Source organism: Equus caballus, chromosome 15 (assembly GCF_041296265.1).
Source record: "Equus caballus isolate H_3958 breed thoroughbred chromosome 15, TB-T2T, whole genome shotgun sequence".
In the NCBI taxonomy this organism is placed as follows: domain Eukaryota; kingdom Metazoa; phylum Chordata; class Mammalia; order Perissodactyla; family Equidae; genus Equus; species Equus caballus.
The window spans coordinates 90,905,335-90,930,840 of NC_091698.1; the positions used below are offsets into that span (position 1 = coordinate 90,905,335).

Consider the following 25,506-nt stretch of genomic DNA (forward strand, 5'->3'; position numbering starts at 1 on the left):
TTTGGTTTAAGGCGGCCATTTGAACAGCCACATTTGGCTCTGTTCTCTCCTGAAACTCCCTAAAACAACAGTAAAGGTATTTTTCAAAAAGTCATCAGCCCATAGGGACCAGAGAGGGAGAGGAAATGGCAGCATAGTTTTGAAAGTTAGAGAGGAGGTGGATTATGGTAATTACCATAGCAGACCTCAGAAAGCTGAATCCTAAGTCATCAGTGGAGAAAGCAAAGAAGCAACCAATTTATATCACAGAATCCCAAAGAGACACGAGACTTGATGGTACTTGGGAGAGAAAGAAACAAACAGGAAAGCAATTTGGAAGTACCAGAGATTATGCAGGAAGGAGAAAACATTAAAAGAAAAAAAAAAAAAAAAAAAGTGGGGCTGGCCTGGTGGCATAGTAGTTAAGTTCACGTGCTCCACTTTGGTGGCCCGGGGTTTGCAGGTTCGGAATCCGGGTGCAGACCTACAACACTGCTCATCAAGCCATGCTGTGGTGACGTCCCATGTACCAAATACAGGAAGATTGGTGCAGATGTTAGCTTAGGGCCAGTCTTCCTCACCAAAAAAAAGCATATAAAGAAGCAGGTTCCTAGATCCTCTTCCTTCTACTGAGCCTCTAGGCAACTGCCCTTCTACCACTAGGGGAGACTGGGGTTCACTCTCCAGAGAGGACAAAAAGAGTCTCTGCACTGGTGGGCACCGAGCATATGTAAGGGTAGAGGAAATCTGTGGAAAACAAGGCAGTTCAGTGAAAAGTTGACAACTCAGTGTCCCCCTGTCATCTTTCCCACTTGGTTCCCAGAACACTGGCAGCTGAGCATATAGCTCTCAGGTAGAAGACTGGAAGAGTCCTTTCTGGAGAATCTGACCAGTTCAAGAGAAGAGACCTCTAAAAGCACTCATGTTGGGAGTCCCCAAGGAAGCATCCCCCCGGCCCATTCCTGTGAAAACCAGAGTCAGCGAGGCCCACCCGCAAACACAGAGATTCCAGACAGCTTTGTAGTGGCACACTCAATACGCATGTAGACAAGGGTTTTCAGACAATTGAACAGACACCGAAAATAAACACCAGGAGAAAAGAGCTGGGAGGAAGCAGAGACTATGCAGAAGAACACTGCAGAAGAATCATCATTTCAAATGATCTTCAGAGAGTTAAGAGATATTACATCCATAAAACAAGAACAGGATACTATAGAAAAGGAAGTTTTTGGAAATTACAAATACGATACCGATAAAAGATTTGGCAGAGGGGTCAGCCCCGTGGCCTAGTGGTTAAGTTTGTGTGCTCTGCTTTGGCGGCCCAGGATTTCACCGGTTTTGGATCCTGGGCACGGACTTGGCACCTCTCGTCAGGCCACGTTGAGGTAGCGTCCCACATGCCACAACTAGCAGGACCCACAACTAAAATATACAGCTATGTACTGGGGGGATTTGGGGAGAAAAAGGAAAAATAAAATGTTAAAAGAAAAAAAATTTGGCTGAAGAGTTGGAAGATAAAATGAAGGAAAACTATAAAGTGTAGTAAAAAGACAAGGAAATGGAAAATAGGAATGAAAAGATAAGAAAATTAGAGGAGCAATCCTGGAGGTTGAGCTTTTGAATAATAGTTCTAAAAAGAATAAACAGGCAAAATGGAGGAGAGCAATTCTGAAAGAAAAAAAAATTCAAGAAAATTTCCCTTGAGTTTCTAGATTGAAAGTGACTAGCTCAGTGAATAAAAATATTTCCACATCAAGGCACATCATTGTGAAATTTCAAAACACTGGGGCTGAAAGAAGATCCTGCAAGCTTTCACAGAGGAATACATTCATAGGGTCAGGTCTGTAATGGCATTTGGCTTGTCAACAGCAGCACTTTGAAGAATTGCTTTCAGAATTTTGAAGGAAAATGATTTCCCATCTTGAATTCCATATCTTAAGCAATCTACTAATTAAACTGAAGACAGAATAAAGACATTTTTAGATGTACAAGGTCACCGAAAATTTACCTTCCAAGCTTTCTTATCTTAGAAAGTTACTTCAGGATATGGTCTACCAAAAGGAGGAAGAAACCAAGAAAGAGGAAGAAACAGGATAACCCAACAGCGGTTGTGCACATGCCTAGGGAGTTACCAGATGAGAGCAGGTCACGTGGTTCCAAAAGAAATTCAAGATGAAATTAATAGAATACTTAATATGATTAACATTTGAGGGGAAACATACATAACTGGGGAGTAACTGGGGACTTGAGTTAGTAATAAATACAGAGAAAACTAAGCAAAGAGAAAAAGACAATTGCCAACTACAGGGAAAGCAAAGTGAGCTTGAAAGGAGAATAAATCATGTTATACTTGACTCAGCTGTGAGTAGCATTTACAAAGTCCAAATGATGTACTCATGGGATTTTTTCTTGCTGAGGAAAATTGGCCCTGAGCTAACATCTGTGCCAGTCTCCCTCTATTTTGTATATGGAATGCTGCCACAGCATGGCTTGATGAGCGGTGTGTAGGTCCATGCCCGGGATCCAAACTTGCAAACCCTGGGCTGCTAAAGCAGAACATGCGATCTTAACCACTACGCCACTGGGCCAGCCCTGGATTTTGTTTTTAATTAAAAAAACTTTTAATTGAAGTATAATAAAGTTATTAAACCCTAAATTCTGATCTAAGAAAATTACAAGTGGAAGGATGGAGAGACAGAGGTATATTCCTGTGTGATGGGGGTTGGGGAAAGGGGGATGAAAGAAAGCCACATACTTACCTTTGTTAGTGGGAAGTCGAAAGATAGTGCCCCAAATTGAAACAAAACAAAACAAGAAGTAGCATTATAAACATGTTACTTAGCTTGGTAGAGGTAAGTATCAAAAGGATGAATTAAAGGACCTGAAAGCAATTACTCCAGGAGGCAGGAAATGGGAAGTTAGAGGGGACTTGTGTTCTTAGTAAGAAGTCTTCTGGAACTGTTTGATTCTTTAAACTATGAGCCTGTAAATGATAAGTAGATTTTAAAAATACAAGTCATTTGTGGTGGTCTGTGGCAGTAAATAAGCTTATTTTAAGTAGAAGAGTAAATTATGATATTTTAGTATAATTTTTGTCATTTAGTTTATGAAATTAAGCAAGTTTTACTTGAGATGCTGAAAAGAGAAAAAGTCTATATGTAAGCAGTGCGTAGAGAATTGGTTTATTTGAAATCATTATGCTAATCAGTAAAATGTCTAAGTAAAATAGTTATTTTTAGTACAAGATATAAAAAAGGTGGCAGTAAGAAAAACAAAATTATCACTTTAGGGTAATGTGATGTTAAATGTGCATTATGCTTGATTATTTTTCCTAATGTTAATCATTGATAATTATTTGTGTGTGTGTTAACCAATGGGCATTTTAAGTCATTTTCACTAGGTTGGATTATGTTTTTTCTGAATTAACTGAATTTTTCTGAATTTCTCGTGTCATTTATGTATTGCTTCAAAGGAGGAGAACGAGATGGAATCATTTGGTGCAACGGTAACAAATTGTTAGCTCTTATTTAGCTGGTTATAGGATAAAACTGAGTTTTGAGGTCATCAGGAATTTTAGAAGTATAAATAATGACAAGTAGCCAGTGTGCTTATGTTTCTTAAGTGGCCTCTTGAAAACCACAGTGTTCCATTATGTTGAGAAATCAGCCTTGGTTTAATTTGAATTCATATTTCTTTGTTTTTAATGCTGTAGATTATATTTGCCTACTGTTCTTTGCACTGAACAATTTTATCACTTCTTTCCCAATTAGTGACACTTGAAAAAGCGATAAGCATGATGTGTTAGCATTGTTTCCCTTGTTGTACATAAGCAGGAGTTCTCATGCTTTTTGTCTTATTTGTTCACAGTTTGTGCTAGTTCTTTGTAATTCTATTGGCACACCCTTGGATCCCAAATACATTGATATTGGTAAGGAAATGTTAATATTTATTCCCTCTTTAATCAAGTTTTATTTATAAAACTAATTTAAAAACCTAGCAATGGTATTATTAATTAGAGGTATTCTCTAAAACAACAATGAGCTTACTTCTTGTTTTGCCAGGTTCAGTACCAGTTTATGCCTATTGTCATGATAAAATTATTAATAACTCTCAATTTTTTCAGAAGTATCCTGTTTAATACAATAAATTATAGGGTTACTCTATCTAAAATCCACAATAGTCTCACAACTGCCATACTGCCATCATTCGCTTTAAATGGGAAATATAATTGTACAGGAATTGGTATGCAAAGTAATGATCAGTGTGTAATAAACTGAGGATTATAGAAAGAATTTTGCTCTTAAACCACTTTTATTATTAATAAACTGCTTGTAAATACCTCTCTTCCATAAAAAACACTTTAGCTGCTTGTAAAAGTGAGTTTGCCCTTTCCAGATTTTTCTAATGAAATCAGTCTATTAATAGGGGCAACTTTAAAAAATTCCTGACTTTTTGTTTTCAGAAGACATTTGTTACTTTAGATTTACCATTTCCTCTGTCCAATAGCTATGAAAGTAACATTACAAAATTCCAAACCTTATTCTGTTTTGTTAAAACTCATTATCAAATATTTTGTTGCCATTTCACCATAACTCCCAAAAGTAATAATGGTTTTCTTATAAACCATATGAGTAGTTTATTGAATATGGTATTTGAAAAATTGTTATATTTCAAAAATTGAAAACCCATTGAATTATTTTCTGAATCTGAGAATTAGTCTTTTTTGCCTCAGATTTCACATTCAGCCTTAACAATCAAATGTTAGTGTCTGCCTTCTCGGTATTTGTATTTTGCTAAGCTCTTTGGGTGATACAAGCAAATGTGAGAAAGACTTACTGGCCTCAAAGATTTTATGCTCCAGGGTCTTGGTAACTCACTTCTATTTATTGAAACTTTTCAGCTTCATGTTCATTGTTACATAGGTATGTTTATATGTTACTTTATATTTACATACGTACATACATGTTAGTGTTCCTTTTTAAAAGGCTTTGCTTAAAATTATTACAGATGCTTGTCACATGAATACCTATTTATTAGAAACAGCAGTCTTTAAGGGAGTAATTCTGTCAGTCTTCAGATTATATGCTTTTTCTTTTAATATCAGAAGTTTTAACATAGCATCATAATGATGATAGGGTTAACCTCAGAGTAATTTTGGTCACAGGTAGTCTATGTTTTAGTAAAGCCAGAGGTAAATCCTTCGCCTTTGTAAAATGGCAAATGCTTGAGGGCATGATTATTTGTATTTTGAGTCTTGAAACTTATTTTTGCAGTCTCGCTGACTGAAATTTTAACAAACCGTTCTTTCATTGGTCTGCAGTAAACTCAGCCAAAGACTCAACATTTTTGTTTCATACATATCCTGTAAAATTCCTTTTTTATTTTTCTATGTCAAATTTTCACGAGGACTGGAGGCTAAAGTAAAAAAAGCGCGTAACTGATATTGTTCTGGAAAGTGTAGTTTTTGTTTTGTCATCTACTCTTCCTCCAGACAATCTCTATGGAAACTTTTAAAAAGAACTTTATGCATTATTAGAGAAGTTTAGCTGTGGGACTCTGTCGTATGGGACGTGTAGGAGTTCGGTACCCTTTTTGTGCTCTTCCTTTGAGCCCTCGGAATACCTTTGGTATGCTCCTGTCCAAAGCACTTATCTGCACCGTGGTTATTGATTTTCTTGTCCATCTTCCCCACAAGATTTTGAGCTGCTTAAAGATTGGTGCCTTATTCATTTCTGTATCCCCACTGCCTAACGTTGTCCTTGCCACATAATGAATGTTGATTGAACGTATGAAAATGCTTAATCCATTACTTATGCAAACCATCAGTGAGTATATACTTTTTCAAGTGCTATACTGGGAGTGCCAAGAAATTAATTATGACATTTTTTGTAGGATGTTTAAACAAATAGTTAAAATATAGTTCATCCGTGGAACAATGACTGTGGCTCCCTGGCTGTGTGCTCGGCTTGTGCTGGGTGCTGGATAAGTAGATATTGGTGCAGGGGATTGTTAGGGGCATCTTTTCTGCTTAGAGAAGATTTCATTGGCACTGAGTTTTGAAGGCTAAGTATTTCTTCAGGTGACATCTTAGGGAGATAAAACAGCATTTACAGAGGAGTGAAGGCATGGAAAGTGCCTGAAAAGTGCCGGGGTGGCCGTGCTGCATCCGTCCTGGTGGGCGTGCAGCTTTCTGGTGCCGGCCTGCAACACGTGCACCGAGTCTTCCATACACTCCAGAGAGAGGCGAGGTGATGAAAACATTTCAGAGCAATTTGAGTTTACCAGCTCTTTAAAGGGCTGAGAAATGAATAAGTAGGAAAGTGGGGGAACATTCCAGATGTAGATGTGTATTTCAGGCCTCAACATTAAAATATTACAAGCAGCCTTTACTTATATGTGAATTCCTAGATTGTTTTAAATTATTTGACATCCTTGCTTGGCTAGTAACTACTATGTATTGGCGTTACAAAGTTCAATTAATGAAAGCATAATTACTTTCTTAAAAAATTTTCTAGATATTTTGAATTTTTTCTTTCCAGATATTGATTGAATTGTTGAGAAGGATGTGGAGGGCTTTTGTCCTGGTTGTGTTTTTTCCCTAAAATAGTCTATCTGTTAAAAATTTGGTCTTGTAACTTTTTCCTAGAGGCTTGGTTCTAGGAAACTAAGCACTAATCCACCTGGATGGGATGGATCTTTTAATAAAGATGTAGCATAATTTATGTAGATAGGATTATCTACCCCTGTTTGTATTTGCTTTTTGTATTGACTAGTGGATTTATTTCTGCTTTTATTGTAAAAACCTATGTAGGTAAGAAAAGTAAAAGCAGTAACAGCAACCACACCTAACGCTTATTAACCCTTAATGAGAGGCAGTATGCCTTGGTGGTTAAGAGCACAGATTCTGGAACCAGATTACTGGGTTTGTGTTCCAAGCTTCTACCACTTTCTAGCCGTCAGCTTCAGCAACTTCTTTAACCATTCCATCTTTCAGTGTCTGTATCTGCTGAATGGGGATAATAGTGCCTACCTCACAGGGTGGTTGTGGGTTAATATATGGATTATACAATAATATAATTATATAATTATAATGAATATAACTATTAAAATATATGCCTGACATATTTTTAAAAAATTAAATAAATATTGGCTTTTAAAAGTATTATTATTAAGCATTGATTCTATGCCAGGCACTGTAAGTGCTTTATATTTATTATTTATTTATTTATTATATATTTATTATTTTTTTATCCTTAAAGCGGCTCCATGAGCTTGGTATTATTATTATATTCAATTTGCAGTAAGTGAACTGAGGTTCCGAGAGAATAAGCACGGAGTTTATCTAAGGCCGCAGAGTTAGCAAGTGCCTGTGATTAGCATCCAAGGAGTCTGACTCTTACTGTGAACCATTAGCATTTTAATTTTGAATTAATCAGGCTGACAATAAACTCTTGTGATTGTTTAGTATCTATCAAAAAGGAAGGAACATGAGTATATTTTATAATTGTAGGTAAACAATGGTTATAAAAATGCTTTTATGTAAAAAGGAAAATGATATTTTATTAGAAAGCAGTTAAAGTTGTGAACTTACTTTAATTCACGCTAAGGCCATGGTAGTTACCAGCATCGGAGTATCCATGGTAGAATTAGCTGAATATTTAGCAAGTGTCTTATGATTTAGTAGAGACAGAGTCAGAGAAAGCTGATCGAAGCCTGGGCCTGGCGCTGATTCCTCGGCTCGGGGCTCCCCGGGCTTGGCCGCCCTCCAGGATTGGCTTTCAACCAGTCGTTCCTCACGGGAAAGCCTTCTAGCTCCCTCTAGAGTTCGGTCATAGTACACATTTTGAATAGAAAAATCTTGAAAATTGTAATGAAAAAAAGTTTTTTAGTATGAGTCAACTACTATACTGAGCTATTTAGAATATAAAAATTCTTGAATTTGAATCCCTGAGTTGTTAATCTACTCAATTAACAGCATACCGTCAGTCTAGTTTCTAATTCTTTGTTCAGTCTCTGTCTCTTATTGCCTTAAATGTCCTTTATTTGGACTATGGCAAGAACTCCATAAATGGTAGCTGCTATTAACACCAGTACTTTATTCTGGCCATATTAATGATCCTTTTGCACAATATTTATAAATAGAACAATGACTTTTGCACCGTTTTAATTGTTCATGAATTTAGAAAACAAGTACCAAAATGATCTTTTATGAAGGAGTTCCTTTGTTTTTATGTGCCTCGTGTGGAAGTGTTTATTTTTGTTGTTTATTTTGTGTTCTGTGACCTTGGCAAGTTATTTTACTTCTTTAATCCTCCATTTCTTTGTCTGTAAGATGGATTTGATGAGACTACTTCGTAAAAGAGTACACAGTAGGAGCTTAATTAAGTGTTCCCTAAAAAATGGAACAGATGAAAAAAAGTTATATGTTTAGGAGAATATACTCCTAAATTAGGAAGGAACTTTGGAGAATTTTCTTTTCTACATTAATGAGGAATTATAAGCCATATGGTATCAGAGGAAAGGATAAAGGCCTGAACTGAGCAGTAATAGGAGGAAGGGATGGAATTTTATTTATCCATTCATTAGTTAAAGGATGTTTGTGCTGTTTCTGCTTTTTGGCTATTGTGCATAATGCTGTTATCAACATTTGGTTTGAGTTTTTCAGTGAACATGTGTTATTTTCTCTTGAGTATGTACCTAGGAGTGGAATTGCTGTGGCATATGGCAACTCCATATTTAGCATTTTGAGTAACTGACAAGCTGTTTTTCCAAGTGGATGCACCACTTTACATTCCTACCGTTTCTCCACGTCCTTTCCAGTACTCGCGTGTCTGACTTCTTGAGTCTGGCCATCCTAGTGGGTGTGAAGTGGTATCTCATTGTGGTTTTGATTTGCATTCCCCTGATGGCTAATGATGTTGAACATCTTTTCATTTGCTTCTTGGCCATTTGTATATCTTCACCGGAGAAATGTCTATTTAGATCCTTTGCCCATTTACTATTTGGGTTATTTGTCTTTTTATTATTGAGTTATAAGAGTTCTTTACATATTCTAGTTAGAATTCCTTATCACCTGTATGATTTACAAATATTTTCTCCCATTCTTGGATTGTCTTTTCATTTTTTTTTAAAGATTTTATTTTTTTTCCTTTTTCTCCCCAAAGTCCCCCGGTGCATAGTTGCATATTTTTAATTGTGAGTCCTTCCAGTTGTGGCATGTGGGATGCCGCCTCAGCATGGCTTGATGAGTGGTGCCATGTCCATGCCCAGGATCCAAACCGGTGAAACCTTAGGCTGCCGAAGTGGAGCTCGAGAACTTAACCAGCCACGGGGCTGTCCCCTTTTTCATTTTTTTTGATGATGTCCTTTGAAGCACAAATGTTTTTGATTTTGGTGAAGTCCAACTTATCTACTTTTTCTTTTGTTGCTTATGCTTTTGGTGTCATATCTAAGAAATTATTGCCTAACTCAACGTCGCAAAGATTTACTCCTATCTTCTAAGAGTTCTATAGTTTTAGCTTTTACATTTAGGTTTTTGATCCATTTTGATTTAATATTTTTGTATGATCCTACAAGTTTTTGATTCTTTTCTGATTTCAGAGACTCTGTGTAGTGTGTATTTTCTGTAAAATGAGGGGTTGGACTCAGTGATCATTGAAGTCCTTTGCAGCACAAACATTCTGTGATTCTGTGTAACTGCAACCTAATTGTTTTAATATTCTTTTTAATAGTACCATTATTTGTTGCGATGACCAAAACCCATGTGATAGCAGCTTCAAAAGAAGCGTTTTATACCTGGCAATATCGTGTGGCAAAGAAGCTCACAGCACTGGAAATTAATCAGATCACACGGTCTCGAAAAGAAGGGAGAGAAAGGTATATCTTTTGATGCATATTTTTTAGTAGCACAACCATATCACATTTAAATCAGACATGGTTAATTATAAGTTGCAATGCTTGGGAACCACCAATTGTTTTGATTACTAGAAATATTTTCCCATTTATTTGAGTACCTTTCAAATTTATCTGTTTAAATTTATCAAAACAAAAATGAGGTAGCGTGGTGCAATAAAATAAAGTCCTTAGAGATAAAGACTGGAGAGCTCTGTTTTTATGAGGAAATGGCTATTCTTACTCATCCACCCCCACCATATTAGGGTTATTATGCTGTACTGATATATGATTATTCACCTGAGTTCTGAATGTCTATCCAAAGCTTCCTTCCCCTGGGTTAGTGGTGGAGGTCTTTTCAGGAGGGTGGGATGATTCTAGTATCGATCGCCATAGGAGAAGCAGGTCCTTAGACACAGGTATGGAGGAGGGCTTTAGGTGGGGTGAACTGGCCACTTGGCTTCTTTCTCTTGTCGTAGATTCCAGGGAGTCTGGGGTTGGAATTCTTTCCAGTGAGTGGGGGTAAAGAGGGTTCTACCATCTAGAGAGCTGAGTTGCCAGGATGGAGGGATTCCCTACAGTAAGTCTCAGTGTACATTTGCATTTACTGTGTTGTCTAAGTTATATTGTCTCTGCTAGTGATGTCTATGTTTGTTGTCCTTTTGTTGTTATCCTGAGCCTTTAAGGATTTTGCTCAGTGTTTTAATCTAATGATTCTTAATGAGGGCATAGGCCTGTGTTGGTGGAGGTGGGCAGCGGGAATCGTGTCAGAAATCCCAGGTTCCTTTTCAAATCATCTTCCCTCGTGCATGCTTGAGATCCTAGTGCAATCCACCCTTCCCTTTCAGACTCACTCATCTACTAAGATAAGAGATATGTCTCCAGTAAAAGTATTTTGGATATGTGAATTCCTGTGCAAGCAGAAAAAATAAAACCATTGAAAAGTACTCCATCTTGTCCTCTCAATAGCTCTGTAGGACGAAATGGAAAGAGTCTTTGGCCTCTGTGAGAACAGCATGTGGCACTGGTAGTGCCAATAAGCAAGAGGCCTGCGGTCTGCAGGGGGAAGGTGGCTCTTAGGGCAAAGTTGGGACAGGAAAGTCTAGCCTTTCCATAGAGTGAGTGTCCTCCATGAGCCAGCTAAAGACATTCTGGCTTTTGTTTAAATAAAGAAGTCAGCATTTCCTTATATTTCTACCCGGGATATACTTACTAGTTTTAATGACTTAAGGCAGGGTCTCTCTGGACTTGGGTTTCCTCATCTGTAAAATATGGTGGATAATGGTGGTCACAGCCAACATTGATTGAATGCTTCTTATGTTTCACAGAGAGGAAACTGAGGCACACAAGCTTAAATTATTTGTCAGAGGTCAGCTGCTGATAAGTAGAGATGGGACATAAGGCCAGGTTCATCTGACTCTGAAGCACTTTACTCGCCTTTCTTGTAGTATCCTACTTGTTTTAAGAGAAGGAGGTGGGTCAGATAATCACTTGAGAGGCCTCCTATTCTAACCTTTGACTTGTATTTTGTGGTAACTAAGTAGAACTAGTAATTGGATACACTTAATAGAAATGTATTAAAATACAGAAATGCCGTACCTCTAAATTGGTACACCTTTCTTCATTTAGTACATTCCTAGTGAATTTATTTAATGTTCAATCTCCTTATTACATTGATGAAAGCACATTTATCATTTCAACTTAATGACAAAATTTCATGGTATTATAAGGATAGAAAATGGCGTGATTTTTCTGTGACCATATTGCAGCTACAATTTCTTCAACTTTTATCTATCAGTGTCTGTGCTTACGTGTTTTACAAACATCATTTTGTTTATGCTTCTCAAAAACCCTGCGAAAGGGTATTGTTGTTCTTATTTCACAGATAGACAAATTGTGGCTCAGAGAAGTTCAGTATCTAGCCAAGGGCCTCATTGCTGATCTGTGGTGTATCTTCCCTATTTGCCTCCGTTCATTTTATATTTTTTTCAGCAAACATTATAGATGCCTGTCAATGTGTGGCACTGTGCTAGGCACTGGAGATACAGTCTTTGCCTCCAGGAAACTCATGACCTAGTGGGAGAAAAGAGTAAACTAGCAGTGATACTGTGATGTGAATAAGCATCATGGTAAGGGTATCAGAGACGGCAGAAGTCCAAAAGTGGTACATCATCATAGCACAGTACTCGTAGGGAGGGATCCTTTACTTCAGAAGAAAAATTCTATTAATTAGAGCTTCCCAAATACATTTAGGTTTTACCTTTATGTTTTACATTGATAAAAGGGAAATTATGGAGAAACAGCAAAGAACCTTACTGTATTAGAAGTTACTCCCGGGGCCGGCCCTGTGGCTGAGTGGTTAAGTTTGCGCACTACGCTTCAGTCGCCTGGGGTTTTGCTGGTTTGGATCCTGGGCGCGGACCTAGGACCACCTATCAAGCTGTGCTGAGGTGGCGTCCCACATAGCACAACCAGAAGGACCTACAACTAGAATATGCACTGGGGGGCTTTGGGGAGAAAAAAAAGAAGAAGAAGAAAAAGAAGATTGGCAACAGATGTTAGCTAAGGTACCAATCTTTAAAAAAGAAAAAAGAGGAAGTTATTCCTGACTGATGACTTTGGAGAGTAAGGTAAAATATCTCTTGGGACTTAATGAAATTCATTGGAAATATATGATTGAGTGTTCAAATATATTTTTGGCACAGCCTTCAGGAGCATATTACTTGCATAACTGGTAAACACCTGGTAGTTTCTACCTTTATAAGACTGAACCGTGTCAAGAACTCTTTAAAATAATCAGGATATTTATATTAAGTAAATTAGTTATTCATTGGTCTCATCCAATCCTTTAATTGTTCTAGAGATTATGAAATAGTGTAAACCTTACTTATTCTTTCTTTGAAATTCTGATCTTTTTTTTCAGAATTTTTCATGTTGATGATACTCCTTCTGGATCAGTGGATGGGGTGCTTGATTATAGTAAAGCCATTCAAGTAGGTGACTTTATTTTTGCTAGCATATGTTAATATCTATAGATTTGGAAATACTGTAATTTTATTTTGTGACCTAGAAAAGAATTTGTTTCCAGTGAATAACATGTTATTCTATTAATTAAAATTTTTTTTTCTATTCTGAAAATCTTCTTCTAGATCTGCTGGGTTTTTTTCTTTTGATTTTTAAAAACATTTTATTTTGAAATAATTATAGGCTCAAAGGAAGTTGCAAAAATAGCACATAGAATCTCTACTCAACTTCCCTCAATGGTGACATCTTATGTAACTGTAGTATAATATCAAAATCAGGAAATTGACATTGGTATGATACTGTTAACTAGACTTTGACCTTATTCCTCATTCAGTTTTCACTAGTTTTTACACGTGTGTGTGCATGAGTGGGTGTGTGTAGTTTTATGTAATTTTGTCACCATAAAGGAACTTGCCTCTTGCTACTTCTTCATTTTTGCACCCACTCTCCAACCTCATCCCTGTCTGCTGGCAACCACTAGTTTGTTTCCATTTCTATAGTTTTGTCACTTTGAGAATGTTTTATGAATGGAATTATATAGTATGTAACCTTTTGCGATGGGCTTTTTTTCACTAAGCATAATGCTCTTGAGATCCATCTGGATTGTTGCAGTGCCATCTCCCTTTCCTCCTTTTGGCATGTGCTGCCATCTGTCCATCTTCTGCCATCTGTTCATCTTTTATGACTAAGCTCGGGTTTATGCCTCCTTGCCCATTTTGGTATAAGTTAGATGCTCCTTCCTCTGTGCTCTCGTAACTCCTGTGTGTACCTCTACTGTTATCCTACTGTACTGTATTTAGGGGTTCAGTTTGCTGTCTAACCCCAGTAGACTTCTGAGTAATCCTTGAAAGTAATTTCATCCAAGTATCTCTGGCGCTTAGCTCAGTGTCTGGCATATAGTAGATGCTCAGTAAGGAAATGTTTGTTATGCTAATAACGATATTGAAGTGTTCTTAGTGAATTGCAGACTACCTTATACCAGATTAGTCATTCAATAAGTATTTGTTAAAGAATAACAACTGATTTATTTTAGGGCACAAGGGATCCAATTTGTGCCATAACTGCATCTGATAAGACATTGATTGTGGTAAGTTGTAAAGGAAAAGCTTATTTATGAATAATAATTGTATAAATTATAAAAATAGAGTAAAGCAATATGTTTTGGATTTTAATATCATCTGTGGGCACCTCAGGTTTTCCTAAGCCCAACATAAAAAATAAGAAAGTTTAAAGATTGCCTCACAAATTGTTAAGCATTTGCGAAAACAGCTGTTTATGAAAGCAGTAGATTGGGGACCAACTGAGGAGTTTGACACGGGATTGAATGAGCCCTTTCAAGGGTTGGCAGATGTGGAGCAGATCGGATGGTGGGAGTAGATCTTAGAAAGTTTCCCCCTCTGTTTTCGTATTGGCCTGCTATTTTGTATTGGAGAAAGTGCTTTGGCTCAGCTGCTTTCGTAAGACTTAGAATGAAGAGGTGGTGTGTTTGCTGGCCAGTAAAATAAAGAAGCCCTTGGCAAATTTTTGCTGATCTTTTAAAATGAAATCAATGTTATAGTGTCTTTTCTTGAGCTCTGACATTTGAAAATATTAATATTAGAGATAAATGTTTACTTTAATATAGTAATGCTAGTGGAGTTGTTGGATTTGAATTATGTAAACAGAGCCTTAATAGCATATATTTCCAGTCCTAGTTACATTCTTTAGCCATTAGTTAATTTTATGGGGGAAAGAAACCTTAAGAACATAGTATTCATTTCTCCTCACTGAGTGAATTTGGTATATGTTTTAAGCAGTTTTTCTTAGGTCTATGGAGGTTCTTGTTTTCTTTTTAGAGTCTTTGCTAGGATTTTTTGTTGTGTTAGTTGTGTTTCTGTTATTTGCAGGAAAAAAACACATGAAACTCAGATCAATCACAAAAATTGAGATAATTTCTAGATGACAGAGTCTACCTATAAGAAATACACTCAAATTGTTTTAGTATCAGCCAAAAGTTTTAATGGAGAAGATATCTTCTGCATTTAAAACTGCTTTCCACTGTTGAAATGTAAACAGTTTTTAGAACCATTACTTTTCAATTTTTTTAAGCCACAAGACCCCCTTTTTTTGAAAACAAAATCGTATTTCACACCCGAATATTAAATCTTTTAAAGCCCATACCTCCCTTTTATACATTAAAAAATATCTCCCCCCCCCCATCCTTTCTGGTAGGCCCATCTTGAGACTCATGCTGCAAAAGCAGGGCTGCTCTGATTGAAGGTTAGAGAGGGGAAGCGTGGCTGAGTGAAGCCTTCCACTTCCTCACGTTGCCCGTGTCTGTGGCCTAAGGCACAGAAGACTTTGCACCACAGCTCTCTCCTATCTGTTGTACTAACTGTTGATCTGTCAGCCTTGAGGCTGGCGCAGCGTTGCATAGAAACTTAGATTCTGTTTTATTTTTAAACACATTAATATTTATTGTGTCACTGCTTTCTGGTCATCTCCCTTTGCCACAACTGGTATCAGATAGACGGCTATAGGATAAAAACATAGACATAGACTTTCAGTAACAACTGTTTTGTGTGGTGATCTTATATTGGTTTTTCATATATATGAAATTTAATTCAATAAGTGCTTCATATTATATTTTAGCTTTTAATGTATTCTGAGTATTAACCTAGACAACAGGCGTAAATAACCCTAGATATTTCTTCCTTGTGATGTAAGAATTTGTGTATTATTAAAGAGCTAGGTTTCTGACTTCTCTCTTGAATGTTACATGAAAAAAATTAGATCACCTCCAGCTGCTTTAAAAAGGCTTTAGTTAAATTAGGAGATAAATATGTACTCAGTAACATGATTCAATATCAGAATTGGGAATTTGCCATGACACCATCACTTTGGTTTTGAAACAAATGTATGAACATATAGAGAGACCTGTAGTTATAATTTAGTATTATTATGGTAAATATGTTTTAGTAATCAGAAGTAATTTCCATAGGGTCGTGAATCTGGCGCCATTCAGAGATATAGTCTTCCTAATGTTGGTTTGATTCAAAAATATTCCCTTAACTGTCGAGCCTACCAGTTATCCTTGAATTGCAACTCTAGGTAAGTCTAGAAACTCTCCTTATGTAGATGTTAGATTTTGAAGTTATCAATTGGGGTTTTTGGATTTGTGTAATAAATACAAAAACGTGTGTTTGTTCTACGTTTGTCTTACAGTTCAGTGTGGTTTTACTGTACTATATTTGTATTTAAATATTTGTATTTACCATACTGAATTTAGTGTAAATGTCTTTCTCTAATTGGGCCAAATAGAGTAATTCTAGTATAATGTTTTAAGTTATTTGCATACCAGTTGCTTTAATTCTTTTGGATACTTTTTCCTCACGAGGTCGCAAAATGAAGAGTAGTCCGTGTTATCCATCAAGTTTATGAAAAGTTTTTAAAGCCATTTATTTATTTAAAGCCATTTCTACCTTATTCCCTGGTTCTGATGAACTGATTTTGAAGAAAATGGTTATAGGTACTTATATTCATGATCACTGGTAGTAATTTTACAATTTCTCCCCTCTCCAATGTCATTCTTGGTAGTCGTCTTGCTATCATAGACATCTCGGGGGTCCTCACTTTTTTTGACTTGGATGCCCGAGTAACAGACAGCACAGGACAGCAAGTCATTGGCGAGTTGTTAAAATTGGAGCGAAAAGATGTTTGGGATATGAAGTGGGCCAAAGATAATCCTGATTTGTTTGCAATGATGGAGAAGACAAGAATGTATGTTTTCAGAAACTTGGATCCTGAGGTAAAACCAAGATCATTAACAGTACATAACTAATGAGCCAAATATCAAAACCTGGGTATTTCGCCTTTGTTTCTTCAAGAGGTTTGTTGATGTTGGCTGCATGAATTTCTGAAAATAAACAGAAACATTTCTGTGGAAGTTAAAAATATTTAGTTTTAAGTGGGAAAAATACTCATCCTTTAAATATTCTCTGCTTTCTCTGAAAGGCAATTCCTAAGTGTTTATCTGTTCTTTTTAAAAAATGGAACCGTGGTCACTAACTGTATGGCCTTTTATTTTTTCCCATTGTCAAAGTTAAAAAGAAATGAAAATGAGTGGTCTTATTTACCAGAATTGTGTAAAACAATGTAACCAAAAAAATGTGGTTTTGAAATTGCCTTGTCCTTTCCTTCTCTTCTGCCTGTCTGTTCACCTGATTCTGTGCCTACCTTGTCTTATATTTACATGCACTTGTCAACCTACAAAAACAGGGACGAGTTTAAGAGCAACGCGTTTATTTGGGATCAAAGAATTGCAATTTGGGGAGCACAGATTTAGGCAGAAACCCGAATAGTGTCCTGATTACGGGAGAGGCGCTCACTTCGATATTCTTATGAGTGTGCAGGTCTGGACTGTGATTAATCTACTTTCTCTGGAGTATCAGGAAGTCCCTTTCTCATGAATTTTAAAGTTATATTTTGATTTTCTACTTGTGGCTCACATCAGCTAATTTTAAGAACCTAAATTTTCCTGTCACTTAGTCTGCTCTGGATCAACTGTTAATTGCTGTGTTTAGGAAATTCAAAATAATTTGAGTGGTAGCCTAATCAAAACCTTATTAAGAAGATAAATCTTTTAAACCATTTTTGAATTATTAATGGATTTTGACTTTGGAATTTTCTGAACTCCTGCTATACTCCACTAGTGTATATAATAAGAGAGAAGTTGATAAATGCTTTATGTCATTAATTGATTTTTGTTTGAACCTATAGTTTCCTTCTTGGGAAGAAATTGCATGCTTGGGCCCTTGAGATGCCAAAGATTTTCTGTAGTAATTTATTTAGTGGTAAACTATTTGCCCCTTTAATATGCTAAATTATTTTCACATTTCCCCATTTGAGCCCTACTCAACATCTTTGGGTTGGTCAATGACCTGATGTAAACTGCTCTCAAAGGCTTTGTTAAAGCCTTTAGGCGTCTTAAGGGTCTTTGTAATTCTTAGACCCCGAGTAATGTTCAAAGGAAAGGCATTCATTGAGGGCTGCTGCGTATGACCTGTACGCACAGGCTTCTCTCAAGGGTCCAAGGGAAGTTCGACCCTTGCCACAAAACCAGGGTGGAAATTTGACGGGTAACCGCAGGGTAACCTTGAGGACGGCAGTAGAATACCTTTGGAATGTTAGGGTCCTTTTTCCATCCTTTGGCTGCACGTGCACAAAGTCAGAAATCATGTGGTTGGAGAAGTGAGGGTGCTTGTTATGCCTCCTGCTCACATGTGGGTTGTACACATGGCCCGTCTAGTACCAAGGGAAATCTTTCCTGTGGGAAGGGTTCCTTAAGTAGTTTTAACAGAACAGCCTTCTTTTTTTTATTTGAGTTTGTTTTCTGGCTTGGCAAGTACTTCAATTTCTATTAGATTTAGAGCTAGATGAATTTCTTACAGCCTTACCACTGATTGGGTTTCTTTATAAACCCCGCTGTGCTGACCTTTTTATTCATGAGGTCACTGCTGGCTGTGGTCCCTGCTTGGTTAGTTACTCTGCTATCCATTCCTCTAACTGCTTATTGACTGATCCTCTAAGGACATCCTCTGCAAAACAGAACTTACTGGAGCTCCTTCAAGACATAGTGTTCTGTATTATTATTCAGGAGATAAGCTGTTGTTTGACAGTTAATACTGAATGTATTTTTATCCACTTGAGTGTTATTGTGAATTCTAAATTCATACCTTTAAGTTGTAAACTTTTCTGCAGATCATATGTGAGAAAAGGGTGCCATTTGTGTGCAAAGTTCTAATTCACTGATAAAGCACGTTTTCTGTGAGAATTTGGAAATGATTGTTTAATGTTGATATCCCTTGCTTGATCATTTTCATCTCTAGTGACCCTCTCAAGGTACTGATTTAGCTCTTCTATTCCTTTTCTTGCATCTTCCCTCTCATTGGTACTACTATTTCATATTCCTTTCATAGCTAATATTTTCATCAATCAGCCTCTCATTTTTGTATATTTGCTTCTTTTCCAAACAGAGGATTTCCAAACTTTTGAATATATACCTTCATACATGCATACTTACTTATTTAGATATTATATACATGACCTATCATATTAATCTAAGTCCATTATGAATTATGTCCCTAAAATAGAAATTTTAAAGAAATGAGAAAAAGATGAATTTTAACAGGAATAAATAAATTTTCTTTTAAAATGTCATGCTCATTGTTATGGTTCATGCTGCCATTATCTGGTGTCTCAAGCAGAGCGCGCACTTTAGAGAGAGGAATTGTTAACAGTGAATACAAGTCCCATGGTTCAAATAGTCTACTTGAAATTTTAATTTTTTAACTGGCTTTTTGTCACACTGGTTAGAATGGCACTGTTTTCACTTTGTTCTGTGGCTGACCCAATAATTTGTGCTAGGGGCAGGAGAGGTGATGATTCTGCCTTTTCTTATTTGCTTGGGCTTGCGTTACCAATATTTCCTTTAATTTGCAGATTCTTTGCAGGACGCTTTTTAAACCTCTCATCCAATTTGTGAAGGTTAGGTAAAATTAGATAAGATAATCTCTAAATCCACTTAATTTTGTAGTACCAACTTCAGTATGTCACAATATGCTAAGATTGATTGGCTAAGTTAGGGGCACTTCAGGATACCTGATATGTTGTGTGGGTACTGAGACCTTCTGACTTGTGTACTAGAGGACCAGTGTTTCGTAGGGTAGTATGATTAGTAAAGATTTAAGAACTTTTTTAATAACAGTACATATCTTGCATACTGCTTAGGTGAGTGCACCCTGCTTGTAGACCACTAGTCTAAAACTTCAGATTCAATTGAAATGTGGATTGATATCTAGTGAATTTTGGAAAATAAAGAAATTTAGTTGAGATCATTGAAGAAGAGTTGAATTTTGAAAATCTGAATTACATAAATATTTGTATATTTATTTATATGCCAATAATCATAGATTATTTTGGAAACTCTCAGTTTTGGTCTCTCTCTCCACCTTTCTTTTTCTTCTTTTCTCTTTGTTTTTGGTATTATGTTTTATCTACAGATCATCTTTTATGATTTTTATTTTTTGACTATCTTGCTTTGTTGCGTTATCTAGCCAAAAAAAAAAAAATTTTCTGATAAACATTTTTATACAGGTATACTTTGTTCATGTGTAGTATCAAAGTAATCAAAGTATATGAAAGGCCCCTGTAATTTATAAGAAATATTTTATTATCTATGCTTTCTTTTTGAATTAAATTTTGTTCTGATTCTTTCTGTGTGTTCGTTGCTCATAAAAACATATTATTTATCTTTATGTAATATAACCTTTTTTTGTTGAGGAAAAAAGGGATTTTATAACATTTCCTCATATAATTTCACTATTTTAATCAACAATTTCTACTTTTTAAAAGAAAGTGTATATTTTTAAATGCAAATAAACACATATAATGTGCATACATGAGCCTCCTTCTTAAACTTAGACATAATAAACTCTAAATATGATTCAATTTTTACCTACTATTTTCATCTTTTTGGTATCTTCCAATTTGATATGTTATTTCATTTGGATTTTGGTGATGTCTATTTCATTATGATACACATATACAGACATTTTTAAAAATTGCATCCTAGTATTAGTTCCATTACCACAACACTATCCTATTCTTTTTACAGTATTCTTGGAGGTAATAAGTTTACTGGGAGTTTCTTTCTTTTTGTTTATATAATATGTATACCTGTCTTTTCTACTAAGGATTTAGGGTAGCTACTTTACATTATAATATGCATCTACTATACTTTATTTCTACAAGCCTGTATAACACTAGGATAAGAGACAGACATATAACAGACTCATGTATGTACATATTGGCAAGTTAAATCTTCTTATGTAGGAAATCTGTCAGGCACACCCTTTGGCTAATGTTACAGAGGACGGAGTTCTCGGTGTGGTACAGGACTTCTTTGACATATGTACTTAGATACAAATACAGTGTTTGCCACTTTTATTAAGAATTAAATTTAATGTCGAATGACATGAATAAGAATTATCCAGCTGTATAAGACATTTTGGGATTAATTGGGAAAATTTGGACTGATATTAGATGCTATTAGGGAATTATTTTTGATTAGGTAAAGTATGGTAATAGTAATGTGGCCATGAAAGAGAACTCCTTATCTTTTAGAGATATGTACTGAGATATTTAGGGGCGAAATATCATGATGTCCATAAATTCACTTTATTTACTTTAAAATACTTCAGCCAAAAAAGTTGACTGAAGGATATATAGCAAAATGTTAATAATTATTTAGATGATGGATATATGAGTGTTAATGACATTCTCTATATTATTTGGTTGGTTTGAAAATTTTTATAATAAAATTTAAAATCATGATATATTAAAGGAAGGAAAATTTTGTACAATTAAATATAATATTTGTTTTTGTCCTTAAAGGAACCCATTCAGACGTCTGGATATATTTGTAACTTTGAGGATTTAGAAATTAAATCTGTTCTTTTGGATGAGATATTAAAGGTAATTCTTAAAAAACAATTCTATTTCTCTTCTGGCTTGACGGGGATTCAGTTTTGCACCGACAGGATAGCGTCCCAGCCAGGAGTCAGGTGAACCTGGGTCCAGCCCTGCTCTGTCACTTACTTGTGCAGCCTTTAGACAGGTTCCTTCACCTTTGTGACCTTCATTTTCCTTTCCTGTTTACGAGCCTCAGTTTTTACCTCTATAAAACGTGGGTAATAATAGTACCTGTCAGATAGGGTTGTTATTTTATAAGATAATGTGTGAAAGGCACTTAGCACAGGGCTACGGCCAAGAGCTCGAAGTACGGTAGCTGGTTGTTGTTGTCATTGTTTTTAGATTAATAACAAAGACATAGTGAAGAAATAGTTGATAATTTAGTCTTTTTCTGTTTCTAGGATATTTGAGTAACTTTTTGTTTCGAGGTCCACTTTCCTTTCATTGTTTTTGTTTTAGATTTTATAAAGTAATACATTTCTGGGGCCGGCCCTGTGGCATAGTGGTTAAGTTGGAAGCATTTCACTTTGGTGGCCTGGGTTCACGGGTTTGGATCCTGGGTGTGGATCCCCATAGAAAGTAGAGGAAGACTGGCACAGATGTTAGCTCAGGGCTAGTCTTCCTCAGGAAAAAAAAAGAAAGAAAGAAAAAAAATAATCCATTTCTGATTTCAGATATCTTTTTGAACCCCTACATTGGCCTTCATTGATCATTCTTTGGGAATTTTTTTCTCTAAGAATACATTGAGAGCAATTTTACTTTCATTTTATCTAAAACATTTGCTTTTCCATGTACTATGTTTTTTAGGGGAGGAATTGGGATTTTAAATTTCTAGACATTAGTTGCAGTTTGTAGCACGGTCTGATATGTAAATTGCAGCCTTTTTATTATGAACCAGTTCTTTCCTATGTCATGACCACCCTGCAGTAGCAGGATGGGCCCACACCCAAAATTTGGTTTGGATGTCAAGAGTGATGACCCTACAGACACATCGAAAGGGTGTACAAAAGTTTGTTTCTTACACAATGAGGCTTTTGGGGGAGAAAGGGCAGGCATCTCAAGCTGATCCAGAAATGGTTTGAGAGATAAGGGAAAGGAGGCTGCTTTGGGTTTTTTTGGTAGTTAGAGGGTGGGCTGGGGTGAGGGTTTCCACAGGTAGGGGCTGGTGTAGTTTGAAACTCCTGCTGATGCCAAAGGATGCAGCACCTGGGCTTTCTTGTCAGCTTGCCCAGAGGTGAGGCAGAGGGGAGGGGCAGGCTTAACAGCTGTCAGCAGTCGACCATCCCCAGTGAAGTCTGAGGCTTTACTGCAATCTAGGGTTATATAATCCCCAAATTTGACCACTTGGCTCCTCTCTGTGTGGCTAGCACTTCTGCAAAGAGTAAAGGAGAAGATCTTGTCCTTGTTTAAGGTATAAGAATTAAACTTGTAAAAGAATTAAACTTGTTTCATCGGCAGTTATTGTCCTTTTTGATTTGAATATAGTAACATCAGAGAATACGTCTCTTCCCCTTTTCCTCTCGTATGAATCAAGATAAATCCTTTTGCCCTCCTCTTTCCTAAAAGATTTATGGTTTGGGAATACCTTTAGAAGATGTGCTTTTGTCAATATCTTTTTAAAAAAACAAAGCCATAGGTGGGTAGAGTCAAAATAAAGTAGCTGAAATACCTTGTCTATTTTTATGTATTATTGATTGATAGAGAGTGAGTGTCTTGAAGCCCCAGCATCTACAAGGGTCTGATACACGTAACTGGTTCTCAGAAGGTGTTTGTCAAGTTGATTTTTAAAAAATGAATAGTGACTTTATTGCTTTTAAAAAAGTGATACATTGTTATTATATAGAATTCAAGCAGTACAGAAAAGTGCTGAAAATAAAGTAAAAAAACCCATACCACCCCAAATCCCACAACTCAGATATTTTAATCATTAACATTGGATAAACATGAGAACATCGTTTCATACAGCTGTAAGCTGTATGTGGAAAGATAGATTTGATAGATTAGATAAGTGAACAGAAGTAATTTTATAAAAATGGCATCATTGGACAGTCTGCTTTGTTTTTCCTCCTCCTTTTTTTTTCGGTGAGGAAGATTGACCCTGAGCTAACATCTGTTGTCAGTCTTCCTCGCCTTGCCTGAGGAAGATTGTCCCTGGGCCAACATCAGTGCCAATCTTCCTCTACTTTGTATATGGGATACCACCACAGCACAGCCCAATGAGTGGTGTGTAGGTCCGTGCCCAGGACCTGAACCTGCGAACCCTGGGCTACAGAAGCAGATGACGTGAACTTAAGTACTGTGCCACCAGGCTGGCCCGTACAACCTATGTTTTTAGTATTAAATTTAATTTTAATTTAATAACCTGAAAGTGAATTTAAAGGAATTATAGGACTTTAGATAGCTTTTTTTTTTTCACTGCAAACAATATCATTTTTCTGGGTTAAGAAAAAACTTATGAAAAACTAAGAGGTTATCACTTTAAAACTACATTTTAATTTTTAACAGTATTGATTCTCCACTCTAAAAGGTGACATTCTTACATTTTCTCCCTCTTTCTCTCCTTCTTTTGGCCATATTATTATTTCTACATTGTCAAGATTTAGAATATTTATATTTTGTTTTGTAACCCCAGTTTCTAGTTGAATATCTTATGTTTAAATGAAAACTGTTGCCAGTCTTTCCACTTTTCTCTGTATATGAGGTCTTAATTTTGATTAATCTTTTAGTTGGCTGGATTTCATCATCATAGTTTCTTTCGAAAAAGGCTCATAGATGCTGATTGCCTTAAGTTTTGGAATGCTTGAGAATGCCTGTGGTGTTGTTGCTTTGATGATTGTATTGACTTTTATAAAGTGTTTTAAAATATATATATTTAAATTGGTTAGGTGTACTTTGATATTCTTGGTACCCCGGGCACGTCTTATGGATATGTAATACTGGGATAAAGAGTATCTACAGTACTGTAGCCCAATTTACTGGCAGGGGTTGTTAAACTGTAAGGGAAACCAAGTTCTCCTTGACAGTTTTGTTATCTGACTTACTACGTGCAAAACTGTTAAGAAAAGAATATTGTTGTACCTTGCTTCCCTCTGGGACCTTATTGACCCAGGAAGTATTTAGCTGAACTGTAGATTCCCTTCAGCATACAGTTTTAGGAAATAACGAGTGTCGTACGCTAAAACTAATACAATGTTATATGCCAACTATATTTCAATAAAAAGGGGAAAAAAAGAAAGAACTTGAGACATTTCCTGGAGGACTAGAGAAGAAGGAATGCAAAAGGAAAAGGAAGGGAATTAACATTTACTAAGTCACCTTCATGAGAGGCATCAATGTGTCATTTGTCGTTACGTATTATTGTTCGTTTGTTCTTACAACTGTGCCTGGTAGATAGTACACGGACCTCACTTAGATAAGAAGCCTCTTAGTGGGTGAAATGATTTATCCAAAGTTCATGTGTTCATTGACTCAGCAAATGTTTATTGAGAACCCATAAAACACAGTTCCTGGCCTGAAGTGGAGTTGTTGGGGAGATAGACGAGAAATTCAGCAACCAGAAAAGGGCTGGGGGTGCTGTGGTTCTGGGTGTATTTCTTCCAAGGTCGGAAGCGAGAGAGCATTGGGTCGCTTCTGAGACTGAATAACTGAATCGCACAGCTACGCCTTGTGCTAAATGTTTGATATGTGTTATCATGTTTAGTCCTCACAACTCTAGGAAGTAAGCTGGATTATTACCTCCATTTTTTCAGATGGAGAATCTGAAGCCCGGAGAGATAAGCTAAATTGCCAGGGACACCCAGTTAGCAGTAGGCAAAGGCGTGATTTGACTGGCTGGCTTCGAAGCTGGTGTGTGTAATTGGTAGCACTGGCAGAAATGAGGGAGGGGCTCAGGTTACAAGGGGCCTTGTATGTCTGGCTGTGGAGTTTGGACTGCATCCTAGAATTAGTGCAGAGTGAAGCAGGAAAGTGACATGATTGAGTTTACATTTTGGGAAGATGTCCCTGGCTGCTTGGGTGGGCAGGTTCTAGAAAGAGTTGTCACATAGGCAGCAAGCCATGGAATTAGGATTTGAGTTTAGATCTGTTTGAATCCAGACCTCA

General features: G+C 36.5%; 1 protein-coding gene across 8 annotated transcripts in view; it reads left to right on the top strand.

Moving 5' to 3' along the window:
* Positions 1 to 25,506, top strand: part of WDR35 (WD repeat domain 35) — a 54,741-nt gene that overhangs the window by 16,955 nt on the left and 12,280 nt on the right. For 4 of the 8 annotated variants that reach the window (XM_023619470.2, XM_023619471.2, XM_070236606.1 and 1 more), the window contains exons 11-18: positions 3,452 to 3,484; positions 3,847 to 3,907; positions 9,711 to 9,855; positions 12,794 to 12,863; positions 13,928 to 13,981; positions 15,875 to 15,984; positions 16,471 to 16,681; positions 21,328 to 21,408. In XM_023619470.2, the coding sequence (XP_023475238.2) occupies positions 3,452 to 3,484; positions 3,847 to 3,907; positions 9,711 to 9,855; positions 12,794 to 12,863; positions 13,928 to 13,981; positions 15,875 to 15,984; positions 16,471 to 16,681; positions 21,328 to 21,408 (765 nt within the window). The remainder of the gene's footprint in view (positions 1 to 3,451; positions 3,485 to 3,846; positions 3,908 to 9,710; positions 9,856 to 12,793; positions 12,864 to 13,927; positions 13,982 to 15,874; positions 15,985 to 16,470; positions 16,682 to 21,327; positions 21,409 to 25,506) is intronic. The other 4 variants (XM_001503372.7, XM_070236607.1, XM_070236609.1 and 1 more) reach the window with 1 other exon arrangement.